General features: G+C 31.8%; 2 protein-coding genes across 3 annotated transcripts; one reads left to right on the forward strand and one right to left on the reverse strand.

Annotated features, from left to right (window-relative positions):
• Positions 1-933: 933 nt before the first annotated feature.
• LOC111048102 lies at positions 934-9,635 on the forward strand. 2 transcript variants are annotated; one of them, XM_022333951.2, is made up of 7 exons: positions 934-1,266; positions 2,157-2,341; positions 3,013-3,153; positions 3,581-3,668; positions 7,158-7,249; positions 8,329-8,464; positions 9,516-9,635. In XM_022333951.2, exons 3-7 carry the CDS (start codon positions 3,070-3,072, stop codon positions 9,584-9,586), a joined length of 471 nt encoding a protein of 156 aa, XP_022189643.1. In that variant the 5' UTR covers positions 934-1,266; positions 2,157-2,341; positions 3,013-3,069; the 3' UTR covers positions 9,587-9,635. The 2 variants fall into 2 exon arrangements, with proteins under 2 accessions (XP_022189643.1, XP_022189644.1); XM_022333952.2 differs by lacking the exon at positions 2,157-2,341 and having other exon boundaries at positions 943-1,266.
• A 1,212-nt stretch (positions 9,636-10,847) lies between these two features.
• Positions 10,848-26,699, reverse strand: LOC111048103 (pyridoxal kinase). Its single transcript, XM_039437733.1, has 8 exons — positions 26,189-26,699; positions 25,016-25,115; positions 23,656-23,799; positions 22,949-23,069; positions 14,045-14,193; positions 13,260-13,448; positions 11,795-11,954; positions 10,848-11,029 (listed from the first exon to the last, which is right to left on the reverse strand). Exons 1-7 carry the CDS (start codon positions 26,270-26,272, stop codon positions 11,839-11,841), a joined length of 903 nt encoding a protein of 300 aa, XP_039293667.1. The 5' UTR covers positions 26,273-26,699; the 3' UTR covers positions 10,848-11,029; positions 11,795-11,838.
• Between the last annotated feature and the right edge of the window lie 606 nt (positions 26,700-27,305).

Genomic DNA, 27,305 nt, shown 5'->3' on the forward strand with positions numbered 1-27,305 from the left:
ATTCTTTTCGATCGAAAAGATCGAAATCCTTTCTCGAAAATAGTATTATCTATCTGTGTTATAATATAAAAATCATGCATTTTATGTATTTAGGTGAATAAATTTGAATAGAATAAGATAGTAGACTATGAATAAAAATTTCATATTATTTTTACACCACATTCTTATATACAGATTCTTAAATTCTACTACTCGCTGTATTTGGACTTGATCAAGTTACTAGTTGCTTTATTTTGTAATGCTACCCTGTTCATGTGGTTATATGAGATAACTCCAAGTTGGAAACGTACATCGTAATACATAATAAATAAACCAAATTTTTCATAATTCTATATCTTACAGATAAAAAATATTCGTGTAAAATTAATAATTAATTAAATAAAATAAAAATTAATACTTAAGAACTTTTAACAATAGAGAATCGCGCCTTATCATATTTTGAATCTCGAAGAATCTTCTTTCATTTTCCAAATAAATTTCACAATAATAAGATGAATTATTTACTTTATGCTCGACCATCAAACGCTACCTTAAATTTAATCAACTACCAGTGTTCATGTGTGTAAACTGGTGGATCGCCCAAATATACCAAAAAATTAAATCTAGAAATTAAACTAAGATGTATTCTGCTAAAAGTACAGTATTTATATAAGACATATAGCTTTTCCAACAAAATAAATTTGTTGAATCAAAGATTCCTTACCAATACAAGAGACGACTATTTTTCCCCTTTTGCTACAAAAGGAGGCCAGGAGTTACAAAAAAAATTATAGTTTACATATTTTCAATCCCTATAATCTGCATAGAGGGTACGTACAAATTCTTGAGATATTTTTATGGGAGTATTTTGTTGAGCTTGTAGCTAAATGATGAATGAGAGGGCGGACTCGCCAAATCTCTTCACGGAGCACAAAAAATTAACAAAACAACGCAGTTGACCTTGATTGCAGTATACTAGCTACGGTATCCAGTTCTGGAGTGAAAATGTGTTCAGTAACCTACTCATACTACGTACGAAGCTGATGTTATTATGAGACTGTTACAATCATCATAGGTTACAATTGAAGTGTTGGGAATCAGATCAATGTTTGTGGTGTAAACTATAATAATTAGTAAAAACTTAAATTGTTTTACAACTCAGTTCGTCATTCGGTTTCTGACAGTTTTATGGGCAAAAAGATGATTTCGCCCACAAGGAAAACAGAATAGGGAAAACAGCGTTCACTATTGGAGAATTGGATTCTCTACAGAAGATCCAGATTGCCGGTGAGTAGGCTAATCATATAGAGATAAATTTATAATTTATAAATATTCTATTATTAAATTATAAAGGAAAGAATTGGCTTATACATGTACCGGATAGGGAATCATCTTATACATGAATCATCACGTCTTAACTACCGAATTATTAGCTTTTGCAAAATTGAAATTGTGCAAAAAGATTCTGAATTTACCGAGGATAGACATAGGCTTGTTTTCATTCCAATTTAATAATTTTAATCTTATTTTCAATTAGTGATTTGAAGTTTCTACTTCTTCTGTTGGTTCCTTGTCCTATCGGAGGTTCGATATCATCAATGCGATTCTGACTTTACTAATTGCAGCCCGAAAAGCTCTTTTGAGTTGCAGCCATACCAATCTCTAAAAATTTCAATCAGTCAATATTTAATATATAAGGTTTACGTGACTAAAAAAGCCCAACCAAACAGTCCAAGTGACTCATTAGCTTAGTTGAAAGCACATGCGGTTCATGAATCAAAGGTTGCAGGTTCGAGACCTATCAAACTCCATTTTTGCAGGAAATTCTCAACTATTATTAAGATTGAGTCATGCACGTAATTTTGAACAAAATAATAAATACTTTTTATTATTCTATTATTTATTTCTCCTGGACATAAGGAGATTTGGTATTTTACAACACCAAAATTTCCCCTGCTAGTAATTTATAAAGAAACTCAATTTTACTAATTCATTCAAATTAAATTAAATCAACTTGAAAAGTTTGAGTACCTATAAAAATCTTACGAATTCATTGTTTTGATAAACATTATTTCTTATTTTTTGTAAATAACACTATTTATAATTATGATACTGTATTAAATTCTTAGTACTATCTCTGAACTATTTCTTTATGGTAATAAGATGTATCATTGCAGGTTGTTTAATTAATGAAATGACAATACAGATACAGATTCAAAGCTATAAAGTGCCGTCTATTTCTCAACTTGACTTCCTTTAAGAAAGCACAAAGAAGATTTAATAAATTTTATTGTAACTTTCACAAATCAAAGGAAACTGTACGGAGAGAATAAGACTGTACCATAAATTTGGACCTTGAAAGGTAATGAAAATATGCCTCTTCTCCAATAGGAATATTCTTATTATTTTTATGCATAGGCCTAGGCCTACCTTGGTAGCTATTTAAAATGTATACATATTCGCAGCATCCTTAGTTCTAAAATCATTTTTTGCCAGGTTATATCATTAATGTTTTAATTATAAAATAATAGTCTATATTAGTTGGTGGTTATTATAGCAAAAATGAGTATTCAAATTCATTTATTGCCAAAAAGAAAACAGACAATAATTAAGTATTAATTGATATTTTGAGTATGTTTTAGTTAAAAATAGCTGGTGGTTATTCTAGCAAAAATATGAGTATTAGTTGGTATTTTGAGTTTGTTTTAGTAAAAAATCTGGTGGTTATTTTAGCAAAAATATGAGTAGGTTATTAGTTGGTATTTTGAGTATGTTTTAGTGAAAAAAACCTGGTGTTTATTTTAACAAAAATGTTTATGAGTATCTTGAGTCTATGACTTCGACGGTATCTTGAGTATGCGATTGCAAAAAAACCTTGAACAAAAAACCTAGTGACTGGAACAGAAGAGTGGTAGATTCTTCTACTTAAAAGGATATTTCATTATGAGATTGAAGATTAGTTAATTTTATTGTTCTTGGTAAGGTAACTTGCTTCAATAATATAAATCCTGTTAATTCATTGATTTTTTGCAGAACCAGCATAATTTTACTTGTTTCCTCAAAATATAATTATTTTTCAAATCAACGAGCATGGATCGTCTGCCACGATTCGATAGAAGTTTATGTGGTTGCTCAGTGGAATTGGGCTCAAAAATAATTGGCTTCACTATTCTGGTAAGTTGAAATAATGCAATCTCAGTTGACAGGAATATTTAGATCATGACATTTTTTTACAAAAGCATCTATCAATTAATTGTTTAGTAATTAAATATAAGTAACTTTGTAATTAAATATTATTTGATTGGACTTCTTCTTGCAGATTACGATAATGTTCATTAGATTGCTTTATCATCGTAGCTTTTTTAAATGTTTATATAGCCCATATACATGGTTGTTCAGTTCAATTGAGCTTAAAATACAAAAAACACCAACTAACAAGCATGTAAAAATCTCTTTGTAATAATTGTATTGTAATAAAAATAAAAAACATGATTTTTAAAACATTTAAATTCATTTTAAAATTCAGGAATGATTATAATGTATTCAACTTTTAATTCATTAACTATTCATTTTTTTCTTGAAAAAATCTTGAATTTCACAGGGACTACGAGCTTTGACTATACTTCTTATATTTTATTTGCCAAATGATGATGCAACAGGGAATTATAAACAAAAGAAAGGAGCTATACGTGAGTAAAACTGATTGATCTCACTCACTCGTAACCATTCTCTATCAGTTTTTGAGAAGTGATACAACGCTTTTCGGCATGTCTGAGAAAATATGAGCATGTTAAATAATATTAAAATAGCACTGTATCCCAATCACATTTACTTTTAAACAACATGATACCAACTTCGGTTATGTAGATACAAATATTTCAAGTTCAAATTCAAATTTATTCATCAAAAAAGACATATTTACTAATTAATAGTGTAACAATAATAAATATAAAGAATATACTCCCTGCGTGGATGATTTGTCCGTGTGCAGGGAGGAGTCGAACTAAATCAGACAGTAAAAATACAGTGGTTTGTATTGAGGAAGTTATGATACTTGAACATAGTTTGTAATTCAAAGTAAAATATTTAAAAAAATGATATATTGCAGTATAAACATACAAATAATATTAATAATAATAATTTTCAGCTCAACGGCGCTCAAGGGTTTCACTCGGCAGTCATAACCTTATTTTAATATTGTGTAGGGGAAAAAATTAAAAACATAAGAATATGGATGAATATGTGAAATAATATGCTGGCATTTTCAAAGGAAATATTTAATCTATAAGGCGAATTTAGGAGAGCCTCCGAAGCCTCTGTGCCAATGTAGAGCAGCCACCTGCTCACTCTACTCTTGTATACGGCGACGGTACACCCCTCAATGTCAGAGATCTCAACTGGAATATTACGGTAAAGCCAATGAGCTAGGTGGAAACAGTTTCCTAGTTGAATTGAGTTATTTAACCGGGGAATCTGAATGTTGGTATGGAATCTGTTTCTGGTTGGGTAATTATGTTGGATTTCGGTGGAAGTAAAGTTACTTTTTTTAATAAAAACAAGAAGATTTTTTATAAGCAGTTGTTTTATATTCAAAACTGGGAATTTATGGAAGAGGAGATGTGTTGAATACCTATGATTTTTGACAAGCAGCTTTTTGATAAGGGCTCTCTGAGAGATCGCGAGAGGCCGCAGGACTCCCAAAGAGGCACCACCCCACGCCAAGATGATATTTATCATCTTGAATGATATTTATCATATCAAGAAGATATTCGAGCAACGTCTGCACATATGCACAATACACAGACCGGCGATGGCCAGCACTCAGGACTCGCCCTAGTTGTCCAAAAGCGTAGATCATTTTTCGAAGCCTTCGCTTGAGATACTACACATGGGGTGCCCAGCACAACTTATGATCAAATACAATACCAAGGTATTTTTATTGTGATACCTGTTCTATGACCGGACAGTCACATGCATTAGGATTTAAATCGCCGCATGAGTGCATTTTGAGCACCCTGGGTCCAGGGCTATTCCGAAGTAAAATTGGCATGCACCTGGCTTTTGAAACATTTATTGATAGAAAATTGTTATCAAACCAGTTTTTTAATTCCACCAAATCAGATGAGGCTCTATTGAATGTTTCCGTCCAGGTGCAACCTGTTGAAACCAGAGCTGTATCATCAGCAAATAGAGACAGTTGTCCATGTAGGTTCAACCTTGTAATATTGTTGATGTAAATTAGAAACAGCAAAGGACACAAGGTGCTTCCCTGAACCACACCATAGTCGATAGTGATAATATCACTGTCCACACCATTTAATGATATAACTTTTTGTCTTTCTTCAAAATAGCTCTTGAACCAGCTCAAGGTAAAACAGTTGAAGGCTATTGCTTCAAGTTTTGAAAGAAAGTATATTTCTATCTATGGAATCGAATGCCTTGGCTAGGTCTAAAAATGTAATTAGGACTTGTTTTCTACTGGATTGAGTTGTTACAAACTTATTTATATCAAAAAGAGCGTCAGACGTATTTTTAGAGCACCTGAAGCCGGAGATTATATCACAATCGTTCAGATAATTGTTAAGTTGAATTTTTACGCATTTTTCTAGAATTTTAGATAAAACAATCAAAAGGGAAATAGGCCGAAAGTTACTTATGGTGGATTTTGAACCGGATTTATGGATTGGTATGACTTTTGCTAATATACATGACTTTGGGAGTCTACCAGATGAAATACTCAGATTTATTATGTACAAAAGCGGGATGAGCAGCCCATGTATATTCTCTTTCAATAGTTGAGTTGGAATAGAATCCCAACCTGGCGCAGAACGGCCCTTCATGCTGCCCACCACCCCCAGCACTTCATGCTCGGCAACAGGACGAAGCCCAAACACAGCATCAGTGGCATAGTCGGAATCCCTCACATCAGATGGACCAGAGGGTCGTATCGCCGCCGCCAACTGCGCTCCCACGGAGGCAAAGAATTGGTTGAAGTTGTTCGAGATCTCTTTTACTTTTGAAGGGGTAGCAGGGCCGCCATCATTGAAAGCTTCAACAGGAAGTCTATCTTTACCCGTGGGTCGCCCAGAAATCTCGTTGACAAACTGACCAAAACTTACGAGGGTCTCCCTCTGATGAATCTATTCTGGATTTATAATAAATGAATTTAGCACGCTTGATAGTCGAATGGAGAACGTTTCTGTACCGGATATAATATCTTTCTTCAAGGGCTACATTAAAAGGTTGATTGTGGGATAGTTTCCTAAGTTTATCTCTTTTGCGAATTGAGGTGACCAGATTGTAGGTAATCCATGGCTTGAGCCTTGAATTGTTTGCGCTAGACACAACTTCAAAAGTGTTAGATGAAATAATATCTTGAAGTGTTTCAATAAAATTTGTTGCAGATAAATCCAAATTTGTCTCATCAGTAACGTGATCCCAGTTCTGGTTAGGAATAGAAAGTTTGATATTGGGGCAGTTATCATATTAATTTAACCTCTCTCTGTGCATGCCTTCTGTTTACGGGGGTTTGAAGAATAATACATGTGGCAAAGTGATCCGTCACTGCCGATTCTATTACGACTGACTTAGTAATGAATTTACAATTTGTTTTTGGGATCCGATTATTTATTTATGGGACAGGTACCCTCGTATTGTATTTGATTAACAACTGTATAAAATATATTATAATAAACTAAATAACTAAGCTTTATTGACATTCTTTACAGAACAAAAAAAGAGAGACTGATTGATTGATAGAGTACTTTATTTATGTAGAGAGAGAGAGAGAGAGAGATTATTTTTGTTATAATAAAAGGTATCGTGGAATAATTCGGTAGCACTAATATTTTTAAGAGTCAATTAAGCAAGTAACTGTAATGAAAGTGTGTTCATGTTATTTTCAACAAGTTACGAATTGAAAAGGAAATTATTGGATAGAGGAAAATTGGATTGAGGAAGATTCTTGTAAGTTTGACATTTGGAATTTCAATAATTTATTAAACTTTTTCCGAGCTTTGTTACTTTGTTAAAATATCCAAGAAAATTTAATACCGGTTAGTGTTTGTTTCTCTCTAAAAATTGTTAGTGAGTATTCCTGTCATTTTCATATTATTTGTTTTGTAATTTCATTGGTAACTTGTTAATATTATTAACAATTTTTCTATCACTTGTTACAGCCTCAATTGGAACAGTAACCCTGATAGTGACAACAGTTTATTTATCAATACTTTGCATTTTTGACGTACTCATGCTTATTGGAGTCTATAAAGTGAGTACAATATTGACATTTTTTCATCGTACAAATCATTATCAACTCTTCAAGTTCATTTTTTTTTTTTAACAACAATGACAAAACAACTTAATCGTAGAATGATGATTGGAAACGGAAAACAGGCTTATATTCCTAACTATTCCATTCCCGAATTTAGATTGCATATTATTCCAAAAGAGGTTATGATTCTTCAGCAGTTGTAAACACATACATTTCACGAAATAAAATAATATTACAAAAGATTTTGAATTTAGAATGACCTACTTTTTACTGTCAATGATCTACGTTAGAATTTCAATTATTATGAAATGGGCAGATTCGTATTTATTCCTAGACACCGATTCTCTAGCTAACAGAAAAACTAATCACATAAATTTTAATGGTGATTGATATTCTTTATTGTACTTGGTCATAATCTATTTTCAATATCATGACGATTGAATAATGCCAATTTCAGAATTGTAGATAATAAAAACGATGTCAATGTCAATATTTCAAAGAAGTTACTAAGTTATATCATAGAGAAACAATAGCATTTCTCTGGTTATATCCAATTATTTGTTATGTTACTTTCATGTGACTTATCTCTAATAAAGCATCATCCATTGAGAGTACTACACATGAGAAATTATTATTTTGTAAAACATTTCTTACAATATTACTGTACCTTGATACCATTGGAATTGCTATTGCAAACTAGAGGGACGGACAATAAAGAGAAATGATTAATAAGTATGATGAATGAATCGTTTGAATGATCAATAAATAGAATGTGTTTAAAAAGTTAACTAAACACAGAATTTTTCACATTATATCCTCGAAGATTGAATGTCGAAAAACGCAAAATCATTATTGTAATCATGGGAAAGGTAGTGTAAGATTAATATTTATAATAATATAATGAGTAATTGTGTAGGTATGATGTAATTAGTTTGGAAAACTGTCGTTTCAGTAGAAATTCTTTTGGAATATTGGATTTGACAAGTTGAATTTGTTTTTTGCCTTTGATAAGTTTTTTATGGTTGTTTGGATTTTTAGTTTTAATAAATTTAATGAAATCATTTTCATTTTTTCAGAGACGACCCTCACTCATACTTTTATGGATTGTCGTTCAGGTTTTGGCCATTTGCTCTGCAATTGTTTTCTTAATTAAGGCAATAATTGAAAATGCTGCCCACATTAATCTGATAGTTCGATCCTTAATCTCGTGTTGTAAGTCTAGAAATTATTCATTATAATATTATTATCAGGAAGAAGTAAAATTCGCCAAGTAACCATTTTTTCGAATTATAAAAAACCATTGAGGGTGAAACGATTTTTTTTAATTCCAGGATTTAAAATCTAAATATTTTAATTCAAATGATCTTAAGCAATATTTAGCAAGAATAATAAAAAATTGTGTCTTACTCCAACAAAGATCAAGGACATTTTTAGATCATATATCAATGTAGGCCTAATCGTTACTAATAAATAAATAAAAAATAAAATTAATAAATGAATCAAGTAACATTTGAAAAAGAGCGAATGATTTATAAGGAGTCATCTATTGCACAAAGCGCAATTACAAAAAAAATCAGGACTAAATGGATTTTCCATAGTCACCATAAATCTTATTCAAATGTAACTTTTAAACATTAATTCAATTTATGTTTATTGGAATGAGTGACCTACTTGTATTTTATTTGAAATGCCACTATTAAAATTATGAATAGGCTTCCCATTGAAATAAGGCAACTTGATTGAAGAAGGTTCAGAAATGTACCTAAGAAATATTGCTCGTAAAAATAATCCCTTCTACTTTGTGAAGGACTCTATGAAGGAAAAATTTTATTTCCTTTATAAAAATTATTTTAAAATGAATGATAAATAATAATGTAATATAGTATATGAATGTAAACTTGAGTCCAATTGGTTGTGGCTGTTGTGTTATATAACACTGTTTTTATTGTGCTGTATTTTAATGTGTTGACTGGTCTATATGACAAATTGTAATATAATATTGAGGCTAATGAAGATATTCAATTCAACCCTAAGCAAAGACACTTTATGTTAAAGTGTTAATTTATGTTATCACTTTGTAGAGTTGAGAAAAACTTCAATAATCAAGTTATTAAATTGAGAACTTGGAATTTTGACATAAGTTTCCTGTCAAAGGAATAGAGATATTCTATTCATTATTATCATACTTATTTAAAGTAATTTAAAGTAAATGAAAGTATTCTAAATGCACTATATTAAATTTAAATTCTACAATTTGTTTCAGGTATCTACACCGGCTACTCCATTCTAGTTGTCAACAGTCATTATCAGAATTTGAAATCGGAAGAAACATGAACATTTATCATAATAAAAATATAGAGTTTTCTATCATTTTCAAAATGTAGGATCCATTTTCAATTTATCCCAATTTATTCTCATTGCACATTTAGTCATGGTCTCACTTGTTGATCCCTGGACCGATTTTCCCCTTCCGCAGCATCAATACGCTACTATGCATAATGTCCAGTCAACCAGCTGAGTTTCTCCAGCTATTTGAGCCTAGCAAGCCGTCATTTTATTATTAGAAACAAAGCAGTCAGGCATGAGTGGTGGCTTCCTTCGACTTCCGCCACCACCGTACCAAAAAACTGGGGATCAACTTAAAATACTAATGTGCAGCTTCACCAAGCTCGATCAAGATTTTTGAACATGGACGAATCAGGTACGCTTTACATGATCACATCAAGTGCACTGGAATCCATATGATTCTATGACGATAGTTACTAACGATAATAATACCAGTGCAAATCTGTGAATCATACCCGACAATGATCAAATGTCTTAACATAGCTTGGTGAAACTGGGTACACTTAATCATAAATCATAACTATCCCATCATAGCATGCTAATTTCTATAAAGAATTCCCAGTGATTTAGTTTGTATTTTCCAACAAATATTTTTCCAATTCAATATTTCAAACCTAGTCTCACATGTGTTGGTGAATTTTCAAAATGAAAAGATGGTGTTTCTAGTGAGTTATGAATGATGATAATATGATATTTTCAAATAATAAATTATATTAATAATTCATGAATAGAATATGGAAACCTGGAAAATGTGGCAGTCCCAAAACTTGCATGTGAGACAAAGTTTGACGTCAATATTTGTAAAAAAAAACGTTTTCAAACGTTTTAGAATTTTCCTACATGGAGAATCATTTCAGAATAGTGTCAAGTATGTTGCAGTACCATAGTATTACAGAGACGACTTGATGAAATATGGAAATATGAAAGGAAGTGTGCCTTCCACTTGCTCCCCCTGCCACTGATGAGAATACCAAAATTCAAAACACTGATAAAAATACCAAAACGGGCACTTCCGTAGGCACTTTTGATTTCGACGGGTTTGCAGATTTGACACCCAGTGAGATCTTAATCCCTAGTCTCACTCAATTGAGACTCAACGCCGTTGATTTAAGCCAGTTTAAACTGTGAACCCAATTGACTGGCATTGTGCAAACGACACTTACACATCTGTGTCACTACATAATGACACACATGTCATTTTTTATCCAAAAATGTAGCAATGTAGTGGCGAAAATCATAAATCTCAAAATTAAGCATATGAATTAAAAACAGATTTATAATTTATTTTGAACAATAAATCCAACAAATGATAAAACTCTATAAATACTCAACATGTCAGCTGTCGATGCACTGGGTTCGCTAAAGCCTTTGCGTAATTGTCTACATCCAGGGCAATGCGAATAGTACATGGTAACTCCTTTATTTGGTCATCTGGAAGAAATAAATCATTTAAGTCCACTATTTAACTTTGCAGTTGAACGGCACGAGAGTATTATCAGTATACGCATTCGATAATTAATAGAAATTCATTTATGACAATGGATTTTATTATTGTCAATCAATAGATAAACACACTTAAACCAGCGACCGATTTAGGGCGTTAAAGGTTTTAATTTTTCATATTCGTATAAACACTGTCTTTGAACTTACAACGACCAGAAAAATGCAAATTGTACCCTTGACATAATTAAAAAGGGTATTAAAAATAATTTAAAAGTGTAGTGAGATTTATATTTTTATTTATATTAAAAGTAGCCCTGAAGAAAAAATCATATTACGATTATTATATGTCAAGGGATACTAATAATAATTAAATGTATACTCTTCAGAAACTAGAACACAATAAGTTCACATGATATTATATTTCAACTAACCGAATAACCTTTTTTATAACCGAATTTGTCATAATGTTATTTATTGATATGTATATTTGATTTTGAATGAATTCCCATAATAATCTTCTATATGCCAGCATCCTGTAAACGTTGCTGTGCCTGTATAACGCATACTTTGGATTCGTATTGGATGTGAATAGATTTGCAAAATTGAAAAATAAGAATGAGTTATTGTTGAACAACGATGAATCATACTTCCATTCAAATAGTTATTCCTCATTTATCAAACTGAATATATTTCCAATAGCATATTTGCTAAATAACATTGAGTGATGAAATAATAATGTACAATATACTTTACCTTGGAAGACTTGGTTAGTTATTGTTTTTATTGTCATGGAATGCTTATTCAATAACTTCACATCTGCAGAGGGTTTCTGGATTCTCAATATCTCTCTTGGATTCTATTAGTCTCAGTTCGAGATGCTCACGAGACGGTTTATTGCCAGCACCAGCCAGACCTGAAAAAAATCAAAAACAAATTTATTATTGAGAAAAAATAATATAAAGGTACGAGTTATTCTTTGTAATTATTATAGACTATAGTGAATAGTCAGTAGGTCAAGTTTTCAATTGGACCCTTGCGGAGCACGGGTTTCCTGCTATATTGAGGTCCAAGTTATAATGACAGTGGAGAAAGATAGGAGAAAAATGTTGCCGATCCTCTGTCTTGTCGATGCCTTCTATAGATACAGCTGATACAGGTACTATTAACTGTTCATTACTGATGTAATATTAACTGTTTAAAATGATCAATTATATTTTATTAAGCAAGAAATTATATTTTTCAATAATTTCTTAATGAATTTTCTTCAAAATTGAATATTTTGTTAATTAATCATTAATTATTCTACATTGTTAAAAGACGATCTGGCAACAGAGGAAAGCGAGAAGGAGATAAGGCTATCCGCTTTGTTGAATGATAGACAAGTATAGCAATACCATTGCTAATCAAACACTGCCATTATAACGTGGACCTCAATATAGCAGGAAACCCGTGCTCCGCAAGGGTCCAATTGAAAACTTGACCTACTGAAATCTTGAAGAATTTTAAATAGGCCGCTATAACTATCCTCGGTAAATTGAGAATCTATATGCAAAATTTCAAGTTAATCAGTCCAGTAGTTCAGACGTGATGATGCGTCATTCGTGAATTTCATCCCATACATGTATAAGCTAATTCTTTCCTTTATTATATTCTAGATAAATTAAATGTTATAGAGGTACTAGTTATTATTAATTATTATAGATGAGCTTGTAATGATAAAAATACTTGATACCGCGATAAAATTGGCGAAAATTAATGGAATGAGGTCACAGTTTCCATTAAAGGGGAGGGTAAAAAACCTTGTACATATCTCATTATTCAATGAATTGACATTTTTGTTGAATAGCAATGAAAATAGTGATAACTTAATTCATTTTCAAAAGGACTGACCTTTCAAACTCGCAAATGTTTGTTTTTCAGAATCAGAATGCATTTCTTTATTGTATCTCACACAAATTAATCTTTAGTTTTTTTTTGATAAAAAATAAGCCCATACGCTTTTTGACTTAGTGTAGATTAATTTCATTATTATGTGACACAAGTCCTTATATACTTCTCAAGCTAATTTCCGATAGGAGCCGGTCAAAAAGAATGTTTTCAAAATATTTTTTTAGGAATGAAGTAGGGCTACTTGAATGTTTAAATATTTTATTTTAGTTATATCTGTTTACAATGCCGAAAATTAATATTAAGAAGACAGATAATATGTAATACCAACTTTTTGCACGGGAAAGAGTCCTTTTTAATATGGCCTGTTCAGTGTCTATAGTCTTCTCCAAGGAAAGCTGGAGGTTGTTGCCTGTTTTGGTCATCCAAGCTAAGAAGAGTGCAGTGAACAAGTCTCCGGTTCCGGTGAAATTGGCATCAAGCAGCGGAATGTTCATCAGTATTCTCTCCCGTTTTCCATCTGAAATACACAATTACCAAGGTTTCAAATCATTTCACTGCTGATATGGATCTCAGAAGAGTATTACTCCAGATAGTTTTTGAGGGACTCAAGTAGTCTCGCTGTTTTATTAGTGGTTTTATTATTTTATTTACTTTTTTTTTAGGCAGAGACAACACCAAGAGCCGAATTTATACACGATCATTGAAACGTTTTTAGCTAAGCACGGTTTGTTAAGAAGTAGTTTTAGTTGATAGTTTTATTACTGTTTTATTAGTATTTTTGTAGGCTAAGACAACGCCAAGAGCCGTATTTATAAATGATTATTGAAACGTTTTTAGCTAAGTGCGGTTTGTCTACATAGCAAATAATAGCGAGTGATAACAATAACTAATGCACATGCGCATTACGATGCATTATTGCTCAAAGATCCCCTTGGCTTGGAAGTTTGATGAGAACCAGAATTAATTCATGAGAATCAGTTTCATCACATATGGAGAACAGGGGACATGATCAAAAATGATCATGATCAAAATTTTATTGAAGATGGCAATCAAGCTCAATAACAGGCAGATTCTAAACAGCCAATGCACTAACCCGATTTTAATAGTACTCACTTGTTTTTGAGCTGGCAATAGCAAGTAAAGTGTTTTCAGTGCCTAGATCCGTTGATGATATGACCACAGTTTTACATCCTTTGTCATGCAGCTTGTCTATCGCTACCCAAGCATCTTGGATGGACTTCACGGGCTTCCCTGTCAGCAGCCTACAGTTAGAAATTCAACATTCTAAAACTTGTTCAATAAGAAAATCAGGTAGAAGCAATTGGATAATCTACCTGATTCGCTTTTTCTACCTGAAAACATCTCACCCTAACCCCTCTAATTGTTTTCACTTAATACTTTCAAACATCTCGTCTATTATGTACACAGTGTTTTTTAGTTTTATTACCCTATTGTAAATTGTAAGTGTGTGGTAATTCATATCTAAAAAAGGAAAATGATGTTTTGTCGTACGAATTTAGAAGCCCTACTCAATCGGTATACACACTATAGTGTGATTTGGTTATCCCTCAGCCGGCCCCTGTATTCCGGTCGTCTTATAAAGAGAATGTATTTCACCATAGAACATGAATTAATATGGTGAAAAGAGTCAAAGCATGTATGAACTCAATTAATGGAAATTTCTAGAATATTATTCAATAATCTTTAGTAACAAAGAAATAAGTAATACGATATTGCATTCCTTCTGTATACAACAACTATACATTTTTATTGCAACTGAATGTCCGTTTTGTAGATTACATTAGAAACTGGGTAACAGACCAAACAATCATCCTGTATAATACATACCTGGAACTAACCAAGGGTGGAAGAATCATACAGTATCCGGAGGGAAATTTTTCAATATTCCAGTTGGTGTTAAGTTTGTATTGATACGTTTCATTCGTTTATATCGGGTTCAACATCAAAAGTATACAGAGTGATTCATAATTATGGTAAAATAATTTAATACGTGATAGTAGAGGTAAAAATAAGAAAAAAAGTTCCTATAAACATATATCCATAAACGCTTCATTAGCGAGCTATACAGGGTGGAAGATTTCGCCCGGAATTCAGTTCCTCTGGTGAAATACACCGATGCTGATTTGTTTGGGGACTAGTTTTTGAAAAACCTATGCTGGATTCATATAAAAAAATATCTGAAAAACTGAATGAAACTAGTCTGGAAGCTGTAGTGTGAGTAGTTTTTGAGAAAAAAGTTGAAATATGCAAAAAATTCAAGTAGAAAAACACAGACTTCTACGTTTGATGCCCAATAACTTTCTTTAATGACCAGTAAACAAATAATTTTTCGCAATAAAAATTGTAGAGAATTCAATTCTGGAAAGAATGATGTAAGCTGTGTAAACTAAATTTGAATAAAAGTTGGATAAAATGTATTCTTATGTAGTACATTACACCACAAAAATTTGCTGTTTTATGAGGAGAAAACTAATAACTCATATGTTGTAGCTGATTGCAAATAAAATATTCGTTTTTTTATGAAAAGTTTTTCTTATATGAAAGTAGCATATCTAAATGACATCAAACTTATACCAAAAGACTAGTATATTATGCCATTAAGCCTGGGAGGAAGCTCAAAACAGAAGTAGATGATCTCCTATGATTCCTGCCCAAATGTTTACTGAAAACTGATGTTGTGGAAGATTGGGATTGATGGCATGAGGATTCTCAGCTGCCCAAATATGTTAGTTGTGGACGTTAACGATAGCTGTTCTTGTAAAGTGTGCCTCGTCGGTAAATAAAACGGTTGTTAAAAAGTTTGGGTAAACAAGTTTTACTAAAAACCATCGGCAAATACCAGCACAGGGAATACAGTCTCGTGGCAATAGAGTATGAACTTTCTGGAGGTAGTATGGATGTAATTGTTGCTCTTTTAGTATCCTCCAAATAATAGATTGATTGACATTAAACTGCACTGACAATTCTCTTGTGTTCTTCTCGGGATGTTCATAAATTTCATTAAGAACTTGTTCTTCTAACTCAACAGTCTTAGTAGATCGGGGTCTGCCTGCATAAATGTGCTCTTTGGATATCAAAGAATCTGTCTCAGACAGACGTTGATGAATAGTGGCAAAAAACCTTGAACTTGGACATACTCGGTTAGGAAAGTTCTCTTGATACAAACGTCTTGCTTCAGTACTATTACAGTGGTGTCCCATTCCATACATTAAATGCATGTCAGCTAATTCAGAGTATGAATAATGTATAAAATTACCTGCCATTTTTTTAAAAAGTTAACACTTAACACAAAAGCGAAGTGGTTACAAATAACTGGTTAATAGGTTAAACAAAAAACACAGCGCAGCTACAGTAGGCCTAACTTACAGTTTGCTTTTTTGTTCAACAGTGAGCTAAAATATTTCTGAAAATAGTTTTTAGTTGATAATTTCTTTTAAATATTTTTTTATTTAAAACAATATAAATCAGCTGTTTTGGAACAGCTGTTCTTAAAATCAATGTTCTATTTGCAATCAGCTACAACCTATGAGTTATTAGTTCTCTCCTCATAAAACAGCAAATTTTGTGTTGTAATGTACTACATAAGAATACATTTTATCCAACTTTTATTTAAATTTAGTTTACACAGCTCACATCATTCTTTTCAGAATTAAATTATCTACAATTTTTATTGCGAAAACTTATTTGTTTACTGGTCATTAAAGAAAGTTATTGGGCATCAAACGTAGAAGTCTGTGTTTTTCTACTTAGATTTTTTGCATATTTCAACTTTTTTCTCAAAAACTACTCACACTACAGATTCCAGACTAGTTTTATTCAATTTTTCAAATATTTTTCCATATGAATCCAGCATAAGTTTTTCAAAAAATAGTCCCCAAACAATTCAGCATCGGTGTATTTCACCAGAGGAACTGAATTCTGGGCGAAATCTTCCACCCTGTATAGCTCGCTAATGAAGCGTTTATGGATATATGTTTATAGGAACTTTTTTTCTTATTTTTACCTCTACCATCACGAAAAAAAATATTTTACCATAATTATGAATCACCCTGTATACGTGCAATGATATACCAAAGTCCAATTGATAAAAATATTATAATGGATGGCCTAGCACTTAAGATAGGAAAACACTTTGTCAAGTGAGAAATTTAATAAGTTCGAGATCTTTTAGGCGCAATAAACAACATATAATCCTGCCAAATTAAAATGGATATAATCAGGTGCTACTTAATTTCAAGTGTTAATTTTATTGTGAGCGTTTCAACGCACGAAATTACTGTTGTCATCTCCCGTTCATGGTTTATGGCTTGTGTTTAATTATGGATAGAATAAATTGAATGAGTAGAGTTGACTGTATCCATCAAGAACTAAATATTTACGATATGTAGTTGAAGATTAGAAATCTATTTTGAAGAGACAACAAAAATGCATTTAAACAATATGATTGTGCCATCGAAATTTTTAGCTCAAATATTCACAGCTATAATTTTGTGTAACTATAAGTGTCCCCTTTCGAGTCACTTCCTTCCGAGAGAGCTTCATTCCAAGAAGAAGATATCCTAAATCTATGGTATGACCATGTCATTTACTCCAAAAAATCTAATAAAATTCCTGTTTTTTAGATAAGATTGCATTGGTATTTGAATAACCAGACCTATAACAGTACTTTACGTTCAACTAATTATAAATTGATTGTGATAAAGAGTACCTATATGATTATTAATAATAATAACACATCAAGAAGATCATATTCAAGTGCAATGAGATGAGACCTAGTTTTGCATTTAATATCAATTCAATGTTTTTATTATTTCTGTAATTCTTAAAACGAATGAATTAATATCAATAAGATGAAAACATCCCTGTTTAACACATTGGTATGAAAGTAGTTTTCCAGGTTTACAACACCTAGTAAAGTAAATTATTCGAATTAATCACTCTACATACCTAACCTTAACTAACCCAACCCAACCTTACCACTACGGTAAGGAATTACACTTTCTAGTACCATAAACGTTTTGAAATACGTTCATTATCAACTAGCAGGTAACTTGTGCTCCGCAACGGTCTGCTCAAAGCACATATGAATTGGAATAAGTTTTATAGTTCCATGCTAATACAAAAAATATTAACAACTGTTATAATTTACAATTGAAAAACGATTTGATTGAGCGCTTATCTTATGGAAACTTTGTATCACAAATTGAATAAATTTTTTCCGGTTATTAAAATTATAATCAACTATAACAAAATGGTAATAGGCCTATAACCATCCTCAGAAAATTAAGAATCTCTACACATAATTTCAAGTTAATCAGTTCAGTAGTTCAGACATGACTAACATGTATTTTGTATCCCTTACATGTATCAGTTCGCCTCTAGACTTCGAGGAGTAAACATCGTGTGCTGTGCGCTCTCTTTGTTATCAGTTTTGTCGGGTCAATAATGATTTGTTCGAAGTGTAATTCGGATGTTCCAGAGCAGGATTTTATAACATGTAAATCTTGTGGCACAAAATGTCATTTTTTGTGTCAACTGATTAAAGAATCGAATTTTAGAAAAATGTCGGTTGATAATAGAGCGAAGTGGAAGTGCATTGCCTGTAAGACAGGCTCGGTTGGGTCGTCGGATAGTGCGGCGTCAACTGATAGTGCGGCGTTATCAGTGCAAGCATTGTGTACTGCCGGCAATGCCGATAACAAACAATCGCTTTCTGTGTTGGATATACAGGCTATTGGACGTGTAGTTAAAGAAATAATAAGTTCTGAACTGTCACCCACATTCAAAGAAGATTTCCAATCTGTGAAACATTCTATAGAATTCATGTCCACTTACACTTAAACAAGAAAATGAAAAATTGAAAAGCGAAGTGGCGGAAATGCAGGGATATACGCGCAAAGACTGTGTTGTTGTAACGGGTATTCCAGAAACAAAAAGTGAATCGGTGTTTGAAGTTTTCAATAAACTTTCTTCTGTTATTAAAAGTCCTGTTGTTTCGAATGGTCTAAGTACTGCACATAGACTACCATCTCGGGGAAAAGAGCAAATCAAGCCGATTGTCTTCAAATTCGTTCGAAGACAAGACAAAGAAGACTGGCTGGCCGATTTCAAACAAGCTGCTAGTGAAGATAATGGAGGTGCGGGGATTTCTACGAAGACGCTGTGTCGGTCTCTTGCTGAAGGACGTGTGTGCGCTTATCAGCATCTCACCCCCACCACAATGGAACTGTTCAGAGAAACAAAAAAACTTGCGACCCAGAAAGGATATCGGTTTGTTTGGATAAGAGATGGTAAGATTCTTGTAAGAAAGGAGGAAGGTGAAAAGCCTATACAAGTGAAAAATGACAGATGTGAAACGATTAATTAAAAAAATTTAAACGAGATAGCAACGTTTTTTCATTTAATATCGTTAAAAGTTTTTCATTTGAACATAAGAAGTATTAATAAGAACTTCGATGAATTGTGTTTATTTTTATCTAGTGTTGATGCGCAATATGATTTAATAGTTCTCACTGAGACGTGGCTATCACAAGATTCTGGTTTCGAGTTGAACAATTATAATAAGGTTGTGAAACCAACAAAATTTAATAAATCTGATGGAATAGTAATTTATGTTAAACATGAAATAAAATTAGATATTCTGGATATAAATATTGGTAATACTAATTCTTTAAATTTTAAAATAACATATGGAGACGTAGAGTTTTGCTGTACAGCATTGTATAGATCACCTAATGATACCGACGCTTTGGCTTTTTTAGATGATTTGGAGATATTCCTTAGTCAAACAACTTGTTATGAAAACAAAATCTTGATTGGAGATACAAATATTGATATTTTGGAAAATGTTCTAACCCAAATAGGTCATAAATACTTGAATATGCTTTTGGAATATGGTTATACTAATTATTTACACGGTTGCACTAGACATTCATTATATCGTGAATCATGTACTGATCATCTGTTTCTCAAATCTAAGATATGTACATTGAACCCAGCTATATACAATTGTTCTATAACAGATCATGAAGCTATTATGGGGCGAGTTCAGTTTATAAAAAATAGAAGTTTAGAGCCTAATAAGAAGTCTGTACAGTATGATGCATTATTTTTTGACGACCACCTGTTTAAAATTAAAATTAATGAAGTGTCATGGGATGGAGTCTATTATGAAAAGGATTCTAAAGTAGCTTTTAGCAGATTCTATGATAAAATAGTAGATGTAAAAGTAATAAAAAGATGTAATAGTAGTAAAATTCGTGTTCATCTTCGAAGCAGAAAAGTAGTAATAGAAAGAAACGATTGAAACCTTGGATAACTAAAGGGTTATTGAAATGTATCAGGAAAAGGAATAATATGTCACTTAAATAAGGGAGCAGCCGTTCAACACGATTAATGTTCGTTATTATAAGAAATACAACACTATTTTGAAGGCACTGATACGTTCTGCAAAGGAGATTTTCTTTAGAAATGAGTTTGTAAATTGCGGTAAGGACTTGAAAAACGTGTGGAAAACTATAAATGACGCTACTGATTCCAAATCTCGAGACCAAAATGTTATTCAAGAAATTAATATACCTGATGGTAGAGTAGTAAAATCCACTGAAAGTGAACAAATGGCTGAAGAGTTTAATAAATTTTTCATTGATGTTGGACAGAAAATTTCGAATAGGGTCAAAGAGACAGGTTCAAATCCAAATCATATCCAGTATAAGGTCGATAGATCATTTTGTAGGTCGTTTTTCTTTTATCCAGCTACGGCCTGTGAGGTGAGGAATAACATATTGAGGCTTAAAAAAGGTACTGCTCCGGGAGTAGATAGAATTTATTCAAAATGTCTGATAGAAAATTCTTCAGCAATATGTGACCCGTTGAAGCATATTATAAATCTTTGCTTCCAACAGGGGTATTTTCCAGATGAAATGAAAATAGCTACAGTTATTCCTCTCTATAAGGGTGGTAGTAGGACTGAACTTGGTAACTATCGTCCTATCTCCCTACTCTCAAGTATATCCAAAGTAATTGAAAAGTGTGTAAAGTCGAGGCTGGTATCCTATTTGGAAAAACACAACATTTTGTTCAGTAATCAATATGGATTTCGAAAAGGTATGAGTACATCCGATGCAATTTTTAGAGTAACAGAGAAATTTCGAGCAAATTAGATAATGGGGACAAATGCTTAGGAATATTTCTGATTTACCAAAAGCATTTGACACAGTTGACCATAGAATTCTAATGGATAAAATGGAAGCAATAGGAATAAGAGGTATTGCATTGTCATTCTTTGAATCATATTTAAATTGTAGAAGACAAAAAGTTAGGCTTGATAAAAAGACAAGTGGACTATTAAATGTGAATATTGGAGTTCCACAAGGAACAGTGCTTGGGCCAGTTTTGTTCTTAATATACATAAATGATTTATTAAATATAAATCTAGGGAATTGCTCCTTGTACTCTTTTGCGGATGACACAGTTGCTATAGTTTGGGGGGAAACTTGCCAATCACCTTCCAGAGAGCTAATAAATGCTTTGATGTTATCAAGTCCTGGTTAAAGAATAGTCTCCTACATTTGAATTTCCAAAACTAGATTTCTTCCCTTTTCATTGACGTCCTCTGGATTGCCTCCAGATAATACTGACTGTAAACTAGTATCACATAATATAAATTGTGCCAGTCCATACTACAGCTGTGGATGTCCTACATTAGAGAAAGAAAATGAAATAAAATATTTAGGTGTAGTATTGGATGTATATTTACGGTGGAGCTCGCACATTTCATACATCTGTTCAAAACTTAGAAAATTGATTTATAAATTCGTTCAATTAAGGAATGTCCTTCCTATCTATCAATTAAGAATGGTATTCTTGGCACTGATACAGTCAATTATCTGCTATGGTATTGTATCCTGGGGAAGTTGTGGGAGTTCAATTTTGCAACCTCTCATAATTCTTTATAAAAGAATAATAAAAATATGTTTAAAGAGACCCATAAGATATCCAACCGAAGTATTGTATAGAGAATTTGGCGTTTTTAGTGTTGATACCCTATTTGAAATAAATCTTTTGAAGTTTGTGTATTTAAGACGTTCAGAGTTTCCAGTTATGGATGAACATGTATTTCCACTCGTCGAAATCTTGTAAGAAATTAAAAGAACCCTTCACAAGAAGTAGAGTGGCCTCCTTACATGCTTTTGCTAAGGGACCACGACTTTTCAATAAACTGCAATCAGATATCAGATGCACCTAGTTACAATTTGTTTAAGAATAGACTTAATCGCTTCTATGAAGAAAAACGTTTAATAGAGGTGTGATAATATTTACATTTTTTTTGCTGTCTTCATTCAAATCTAGGCATGTTTTTTTTTACTTATTTTTTTTTCTGGGTAATTTATTGTTAAAGATTCATAATCCCATCTTGTGAAAAGCACACTGATTATTGTATAAAATTTACTTTATTGTTTGATACCTCAAAATTGTTATTGTATTATAATTAAGTTGACTCAAATAGAGAGCGAGACATCCCTCAACACAGGTTTAGCCTAAAGAGGGATGCACTGTGTTTTTTTCTGTTAAATGCTTAATATTATTATCTATGTTCAATTATTATGCTTAAGGTATGTATTTGTATTACCAATTGTTCAACCATGTGTATACCAATGTTCAACCATTATGTTTAATGTATGTATAAGCCAAGTCCTTCCTTTATAGAATTAAAGTATAGGTATAGAAGAAGACGATACAGATAGAACAAGAATGAGAATATGGAAGATAAAACCGTTGGATACACTATTTATATGATTTATAACAGTATAACAAACTGGAAACTTAACAAATTGAACAAACTTTGACAAAACTTGACAAACTTTAAATGCAAAATTTCAAGTTATTCATTTCAATAGTTGAGACGTGATGAAGTGGCATTCGTGTATTTCTTATACTGTACAGGTATAAGCCAATTATTTCTTTATAAAAGTATAAGTTATTCATGTTACTTACTCTAGTTCATAGTGGTTGGGAGTGATGATATCAGCCAGAGGAATGATACAAGTTTTGTAGATTTCAAGTAATGATTCAGGTACATACATTCTACCATTGTCGCCCATCACAGGATCACAAACTGCAATAGAATAAAGCAGCCTAAATTAGATTGATTTATTCAATGTGCTCATATGTAAGTAAAAATATATTCGGCCTTGTTCGTTCTCGATTATGATCAACAATAAATCTAATTAACGTATTACATTAATTTCAATAGGTTTGAAGTTTAAACTAAGAATACTAATTATTGAATTCAAGATGTGAAGATGAGAAAAAAAATAAAAGTTTGAGCAAGGGAATATAACAAATCAATGTCTATTCTTTTCAAAGGTAAACGATAATATCAATTTCATACACTAACCCGATTTTAATAGTAGCCTACTCACTTCTTTTTGAACCAGCAAACTAGTTTTTAACCGTGGATCGTGCTCTAAATTTAAAGAGAAATGGTAACTTAGAAAGTGATGAGTCCAATAAGTAGACTTTATATGGTAAAGAACAAGAATGCAAGGGCGGATACAGGCGGTGATTAGTTGAGTTTATTTTCTGAAACATAATACAATTTTCTATAGAAGTCCAGGAGCAGAAAAATAATAGCAACTGATATTATTCAAACCTTTCTTCTAAATCAGGATTTGACGAAAATTGAATTGATAATATCTTACCATAAACTAATTTTGGATTTTTCTTCCGCAACTCTCCAACAGTTTTTGAAATCTCTGTCAAGAAAGTAGGCGATCCAACATAACCAGTCAGTAGATGACTATAGTCATGCAGTGAGTTTTCTATAAGGCCACTTATCAGGTCATCTGTAATCAAATTTCACATTAAAAAAAAACAAGGAATTCAATTAATGAATTCTATGCAAGCTAGTGTGAATTTGAAACTTAACCATTCAGCAATTTCTATAAAGGCGTAAATATTGATTATTTATCAACCTCTAATAAACTATTATTCATGCTCTGAATTGTACTAATTTTCAACAAAGCCTTCATAATTCGGCACAAGAATACAGAAGTAATTGCATTTTCAGAGTTATTACATTTGAATTAATGTAACTAATTCACAAATAGACTAGATAAACTCTATTTAGTCTTAAATCTGTGTAATAGCTTTAAAACTTTGAGAATTCTTCAATAACTTGACAATGTAATATAATAAGATGAAAAAATGTAATTACATAATGGACATAACTCGAAAAGATAAAGCTATGGAACTTACAATTTTAATCGGTGATGAATGACTTTCTATTGCTGAAGTTAACAGTTTCTAGTCTAGTGCAAACTAACACGGAAACAGAAAACTTTATAGATAAGCCCAATGTTTAAACTCAATTTCTTCAACCTTCAATTATGATGAAACTAAATTTTACACAAAAGAAGCTAGGTAGGATACTCAAAATCAAGGAAATTACCTAGTTGTCAATAACGAAATTTTAAAATACTATTGAATACCAGTGATACTCCATAAACTATAATGCTGACAAGTGACAACTGATAACAGAATCGCTAGAAGGGAATTAACGTTCATTGACGCAACCTCTAATAGATGGTATCAAAAAATCTTGCTAACATAATAATTATAATACAAAAATATGAGTGCCGGGAGAGTTCATCGAATTCATTTTTCATTTCCTTTTCTATTCTCTCTGTATTCAATAACTGCAATTGCTTAATAATAATAATTTATTGAATGACATTTGATTGAATATGCCATCAAGTACTCTGAATGATCATGCAAAAGCAATTTTATATTTGAGATTTTCAAATCGACATGTCTACAAGAACAGCTTAATGACATGTCTAAACATGTCAATTGCATGTCAAATGGCATATACAGCATGTCAAATGGCAATTGCATGAGTATTCAGATTATTTGATAACATTTTAAAATAAATTTCGTTCAATCAATTATTGTACAGTAATAATAACTGGATAATTGCTATTTGATGTTTTTTCTACCACCAAGAAAAACTCTAAAATTTTAGGAATTAAACAAAATTGTGTTGAGTGTAGAATAACTCACCCAGGTTCTTCTCATTGAGTATTTGCCCTTTTACTATCGTGTATCCGGTATGATTTGATAGCTGAACTGAGTTGATAGCATCTACCTCGAAGCCCAATGTCTGAAAAATTAATTAATAAATATTCATATAAAGAATGACTACCGTAATACTTTTCTAGTATTATAATAGAGAATGAGAATCGAATTGATAAATCTAAAAAATTGATTTCATAGAAATGTACTTTTTACCTTCTTGAAGATCGTCAGTTTTTATACCTACTATATTTGTGGAATATCTTGAAAATTTAAACTATTTAAGAATGTAAAACTACATATTCATCTTTTTATGATCTAAGCTCTTCTTGAAGATCGTTAGTTTTTATCCATATTTTTGGAATATCTTGAAAATTGAAACTACTTAAGAATGTAGAACTACATATTCATCTTCTTATGATCTATATTAGGCACTACATGGATTTAAAATCAAATTCTATATCTCACATGGTAAGATTTGTTATTCTAATAAGCTACAGTAACATAACCACGCATGTAAAAGCAAAAAACGTTTCAAATTTAAATTAGACTATTCAACTTTTTAAAACATTTTTCCAGCCAATTCATAAAAACCGACAACAATGTTTTATATTGAAATAACATTAAACTAAGTTAGTTTCTATCAATACAAGTGAAAGGTATAGGCTACTTATAACTTGTCCTGCTATTATTCTCTCTGATATATACATAAGTTATATTACAATACCGGTACCGGTAGTTCAAAATCTTTTTTGTTTGACGACCCATCATTGAATCGTTCTTTTTGCAAACCATTTAATATTTGTTTGCCTAGGTATTAAGTTCTAATTTTCTTTTTTCTTTGTCAATCTCTTGAGAGCTCAAATCACTTCATGGCCACCTTATAGTAAAAACCACATCAGTTTTGTTGTTTCAGCAAATTGAAAGATTTTTTAAGAGTTTAGGAAAATGTTAACAAAAACTCTTATTAATAGGTACTCTCAAATTAAAACATGATTTAGGAATATTTTTTAACATTTCTGTATCAGTCTGAGCTGGACCTGTAATAGGTTGATCTGCTATCCAGATACCATATACCGTAGGCCTACATACTAAAATGTCAAACCAGTAATCATGAATGTTGAATAATATACCTAGTAATTAAATCTAGTAGTGACTCACCTGCAATGGAAATGTAGCACATTTGTTTCCAACATATCCAGCGACAACATGACTTTGGATAGAAAGGATTCTACCTTCAGACATATTGTAACGATTTGAATGTGAAGTAACTTACAGTACAGTAGGTCTAGAATGCAAATAGACTATATTCAGTTACAAAACTTATTGTCCTGTTCTGGAACCAGCTTTTAGTGAAGAGTAAAAATACTTATTTCTTGCATTAACTCACTAAATGCTGCAAATTCATAGAAACAGAATGATTAGGTAATACATGTCATAAACTTGTACAGTTCTTGCAATTCTCTCCCATAATTGAGATTAAATAGCCTACTAGTGAAACTTGCTGCTTTGTAGGGGAGCATCACATGATTGACTTATTATGCAATATTAAAGTAATAGCCTTACGATGATAAAGCTATTCACTGTATAAAAATAAATATTACTCTGCACACAGATCTGACGAACTGAGCACCTGACTGATAAGAATGTACACAACATAACCTATATTCAATGTTTGTACAGAATAGCCAACATGGGTAACACTGTAGATTAGAAAATTATTATAGAATAGACCTATTATATTCTGGATAATATAAATATGATTGAAAATAATTGACAACTGATATGATTATCCGAATTACAAAACCAACAATGTATCGATATTTATATTTTAATCTTGATTCTGAATCCAATGTGCCTAAAATGCGGGAATTTTGAAATGAGCGGACCTCGTCAAGTGAAACAAAAATATTAATTATTTCATCAAAATAGTTCCACTAACCTTATCTTACGTTTATTAGTCTAATAAATTCAATCGTTATTAAATCAAACCATTTCCATGAGATTTAATATGGAGATCAGTGTATTTGTAACCGCCCCGCCCTTGATGAGGGTTGAAGATATCTTATTACTACTTCAAAGGAGTCATGGGAACTGGATAGACAACAACATGGTATTACCTAAAGAATTTCTCATTTATTAGGCTATGACAATTACTTGAAATTTAAAGAATGAAATATGCAGTACATTTTATCCAAATATTATTACTTCAAAAACTACCTTCCAATACGATTCTGCTAACTAGAAATTTACTACAACAATGATTTTATTAATTAGG

This window comes from Nilaparvata lugens, chromosome 11, assembly GCF_014356525.2.
Source record: "Nilaparvata lugens isolate BPH chromosome 11, ASM1435652v1, whole genome shotgun sequence".
In the NCBI taxonomy this organism is placed as follows: domain Eukaryota; kingdom Metazoa; phylum Arthropoda; class Insecta; order Hemiptera; family Delphacidae; genus Nilaparvata; species Nilaparvata lugens.